This window comes from Engraulis encrasicolus, chromosome 5, assembly GCF_034702125.1.
Source record: "Engraulis encrasicolus isolate BLACKSEA-1 chromosome 5, IST_EnEncr_1.0, whole genome shotgun sequence".
NCBI lineage: Eukaryota > Metazoa > Chordata > Actinopteri > Clupeiformes > Engraulidae > Engraulis > Engraulis encrasicolus.
The window spans coordinates 19,709,335-19,714,334 of record NC_085861.1 but is presented as its reverse complement, the minus strand read 5'-3'; the positions used below and the strand labels follow the sequence as shown (position 1 = coordinate 19,714,334).

The 5,000-nt window shown below is 41.3% G+C and overlaps 1 protein-coding gene across 1 annotated transcript in view; it reads right to left on the bottom strand.

Moving 5' to 3' along the window:
* The window catches only part of ggctb (gamma-glutamylcyclotransferase b), a 24,895-nt gene that overhangs the window by 6,140 nt on the left and 13,755 nt on the right, over nt 1-5,000 (bottom strand). The window contains exon 4 of the mRNA XM_063198902.1: nt 4,436-4,568. Coding sequence (XP_063054972.1) covers nt 4,436-4,568 — 133 coding nt within the window. The remainder of the gene's footprint in view (nt 1-4,435; nt 4,569-5,000) is intronic.

Here is a 5,000-nt window from a genome sequence, read left to right as displayed (position 1 = left end):
TTTTAAATATATTTTTTTCCTCCTTTTTCTGCCTTTTTACATTCTTTTTTTAACCTTTTTTGGGACTCTCAGAGCAGGGAAGCTGTTCATTGTATATATATGAAACATATATATACATACACATGACAAATAAAATATCTTGTATCTCTTGTATCTTGTATCTTGCTTCCTGTCTCTCTTCTGTGTACCCATACATATCATATGCCCATAGGCATGTTACTGTCTGTCAGGGGCAACCAATTCTGCACCAACTACCAACAAATTCTGCACCAACCAACAACAAATTCTTGGTCCCAAGAAACGGAGGGCGAGCATTACCCCGACATAGCGCTATTAAGACAACCACCTGTACCGATATGCCGCTATTCCGACAAGTTGCTATTCCGACACCTTCATCCCCAACATGATCTCCAAAAATTCCGTGACCCTGGGGGCGTATTACAGAAAACTTCCTATCTTCAGTCGTCCTATCTTAACTTTTGACTTGAGATAAGATTTTTTCCAGTTTGGTATTACAGAAACAAATCCTAACTTCATTTAGGATTCTTATCTTATCTTTGGAAATCCTATCTTATCTTGAGTTAGGAATCCTAAAGTAGCGATCTAAACATCTACGATCTACTTTTTATGTCTGTTACCTGACAACAAATGCACCGCTACCTAGCAACAGTAGTGCGACGCAAGCTAGAATACACAGATTTGACTGCTGCTGCATCTCGCGGTCTGCGTGATACTAAACCAGAGAGGAGGAGGACGTAAATATTTCGCTAAACTTTTTAAGCTCATTACTTTTAAATAACGCACTTATTAGTGACGTTCCACCGAACGGATTTATAATACAGCAACATCTGTGAGGACGAAATTAGGTCACTCTCGCTGCCTGCAACCTCAAGTTGACCAAATGCATTGTGGTTTCAGTCCCAATAAAGTGCTTCCCATTTTCCATATTTTCATCCCAATGCTTTGTTTTTCCAAGCGAATGCACGCAAAACAGTTAAGACGTAATTTCATGAAATGTCTTTGTATGACCAGCGCATGTAGGCCTATATAAATAAATGACAATTAGCCGACTTGGCTTGACCCATGGTCGGCTGTCAATTAAGGAAGTTGATTGGACTTCATATCGAAGTCGGGTATATTTAGGCCTCTCATCAACTCTTCACTTCACACATCGTTTGGGTCAGTCAATATAGCCTAATTTAATTAACATTTCATCCGTTCACAATTGCGTTGTTTTCCCGGATAGACTTCACTGTTAGCTCTGGCTGAAACAGCAAGCTGAGCGTGGGTAAATGGTGATGAACACCAGCTAAATTTTGGCTAACAAATCAATGGATAACTGGAATTAGGACAGCTGGGTGGCTGTCCTAAAGTTAGGACCAATTATTTAGGATTTTTCGAAGTTAGGATGCTTCTGTAATACCCCTTTCTTAATTTAAGATAGAATGCGCAAAACAACTTAGGAAACGCTGTTCTGTAATACGCTTTTCCTAAATTCGGTCCTAAAGTGCCGTTGCCGCGGTAACTAGACAGATAAGATAAGATTTTCAAGATAGGAAGTTTCTGTAATACGCCCCCTGGACACGGATGTTAAGGACACAACATCCGTGTCCAGGAGCACGGATTTTGCCAAAATTCCGTGCTCCTGGACACGGAATTGTTTTCCGTGCTCCTGGACACGGAATTGTTTGAAGTGCTTTCTATAGGCTATTTCCACAGTCTTGTGTTTTCTCAGGATTTTTCGAATTTCAAATATTTTGTCTCAATTTTTTTTTTCTTACTGACAGGTTAGGGTTAGAAATTGTTTTGGTCTGGGCACAGCTAGTTTTCTTTCATTCATTATATGAGTTTGATAGCCTAGCAACCAACTGGAAAAGGTATTTCTCAAAAATATGTCTTTAATGACAGGTTAAGTTTAGGGAATGTTTTGGTCAGGGCACAACTTAAATTGCTATAGCATTATTTTGTTTAGGATTAGCATTTGGTATGTATTTTCTAATGATAGAGTTAGCACAGTGCTGTGGTAATAGCCTATAGAAAGCTCTTCCGTGTGCCCATCACGGAAAACAATTCCGTGTCCAGGAGCACGGGGGTGGAGTGTCTTCTCACATGGTGGGGGGGGTGTATTCACACAGCGTAAATGCAAAACAATGAGTACAGTATGCCATTGGCGCATGGACAAACTATAGGCCTGGGCCTACATTTTAGCCATTTTGAGAAATAAGGCTACCCATTTTTACCCATGACATGTATAACAGTGAATCATTTCTGTTTACAACACAGTTTCATTCGTCCCTCATGCAGGGGTCTATATAATGAAAACAATAATAAAACAAAATAGGAGCAGAGATAAGAATTTAAGAGCACTGTGTGTAACGCATCTGACAAAAAGGGTCTAAGAGGGTAGGCTATGCCTTTTCCCCTACACACATAGGCGTACACATTCTACATGAGGGGTGCTGGTCACAGGGCCAGTTTTTCAAAATTCATTCCATTAAAAGGGCTGAACAACATATTACATATTTATGTCTATATTCACATTCATTACACTTTAATTTCTATATGCAGTCCGATGTCTCCTCTGCTGTGTCAATGAAGGCCTGTCACCTAACTCATTACAACTGTAAAACAAAGCCTGGGGAGTGTTAGTAAACTCATCCCAACTGTCCCTTCTCTGAAGGTTTTTTATATTGCTCCCAAACCCAAGTTAACAACAACTTGACTAGGCTTTTGATCCCTCTGTCTTTCAAGCACTTGTGGTTTTCTCTATAGGATGTATTTACTCCAGGAGGAAAATGCGAAGGAAATCGTAATTCAAATCGTTTTTAACAAAAATGGAAATCGTTAAAAAAAAAAAAAAAAGTTTTCCAAATAGCCCACTGCAAATGGGCCGCCATAGTTTCCTCAATGTATGGGAAACACTGCTGTAATGGTAACACCATTTGCAGTGGGCTATTTGGAAAAAGAGAAATTACCAACCAGTTCACACGGTTAGGCTACTAAACATAATTCTAGTTACTTAATGTTTATCCCTTATACTTGTCCAAGTGTCCCCAACATGACAGTCCTTTCACGAATTTTGCGTGATACTGGAAAGTTTTTCGTCCGGCTCTAGAATTTCTGTTGTTCCCGCGCTGCGTTTCCCCTTGAAAAGCGTCTTGAATTTACGATCAGCAGATTCATTGCAAAGCGCAAGTCAAGAGCTGTCACGCAAACTTTGAACTGTCAGAGAGGCATTCAAATGTGTGAATGACTCTGACTTGCTAAACTGTGAGTGGATTTGTTGAGTGAGATTAAATGAGATTAACATTAGCATTAATTGATATAGGGCTATTCCTTGTGGAAAAAAATACTTCAGTAATAACCTATTAATTCATAATTTCTATCAATATTATAAGCCTATATTATATTATCATAATATAATATAATATAATATAATATAATATAATATAATATAATATAATATAATATAATGTAATATAATATAATATAATGTAATATAATAATATATACATGGGTAATATGGGCCCCGGGACACTGTGCCCTCGAAAAAATGGGCCTCGACGTCAAAAAGGTTAAGAATCCCTGGCCTAACGGTAGGGCACTGGGTTGCTGTGCCGGCGACCAGGGTTCGATTCTGGCCCGGACCATTTGCAGATACTTCCCTGTCTCTCTCTCCCCAACTCATTTCCGGTCTCTCCTCCACTGTCCTGTCAAAATAAATGCAAAAGCCCTCAAAAATATTTTTTAAAAGAAACAAGTTAAAACAAAAAGCTGACTCTCTGTGGGGCCCCTGATATACTGCCCACAGACAAGGGAAGCAGTTGAATGTCTTCGCTTGTGATTTGAGGACATATTCAAGCATCACCTAACTTGTTCAGAAGAATAATTAGCCTGAAAATGTTGCATAATACTCCTTTCAGAAATCTATGTTACGTAAATCCTTGCAGTCTTCTATTTGAAGAAACAGGAGTGTAACAGGGGGCGTAGATACAGATCATCTGTTACGATCTTCACACACACACACACACACACACACACACACACACACACACACACACACACACACACACACACACACACACATATTCACACACACAGAGAGAGAGAGAGAGAGAGAGAGAGAGAGAGAGAGAGAGAGAGGCCCAACACACACATAGACACACACACAGTCTCACAAACACACCGACACTCACAAGCACACACACACACACACACACACACACACACACACACACACACACACACACACACACACACTCACAAACACAGACAGACAGACAGACAGACAGACAGACAGACACACACACACACACACACACACACACACACACACACACACACACACACACACACTCACAAACACACACGCACACAAACACACACACACACACACACACACACACACACACACACACACACACACATGTTCTACCTTGAGGTACTGTGGAGAGGGCGGTGCGTAGACGCAGCTGTTCATGATGTAGGTGCGACAGCTGATCTCCTCTTCTGACGTCCGCACGGACACATTCGCTGGACTGTATAACCCCAACCCAACGCTCTCCTGCCTACAAACACACGCACACACACACAAACACACACACACACACACACACACACACACACACACACACACACACACACACACACACACACAGCCACACAAACACGGGCACACACTGAAACCTTCGCTGGGCTGTACGCTCACAACCCAACGCTCTCCTTCCTGCAAACACACACACACACACACACACACACACACACACACACACACACACACACACACACACACACACACACACACACACACACACAGAAACATTTGCTGGGCTGTACAATCCCAACCCAATGCTCTTCTGCCTGCAGAAAAACTTGCACACACACACACACACACACACACACACACACACACACACACACACACACACACACACACACACACACACACACACACATACTGAAACCTTTGCTGGACTGTAAAGTGGGCACACACACACACA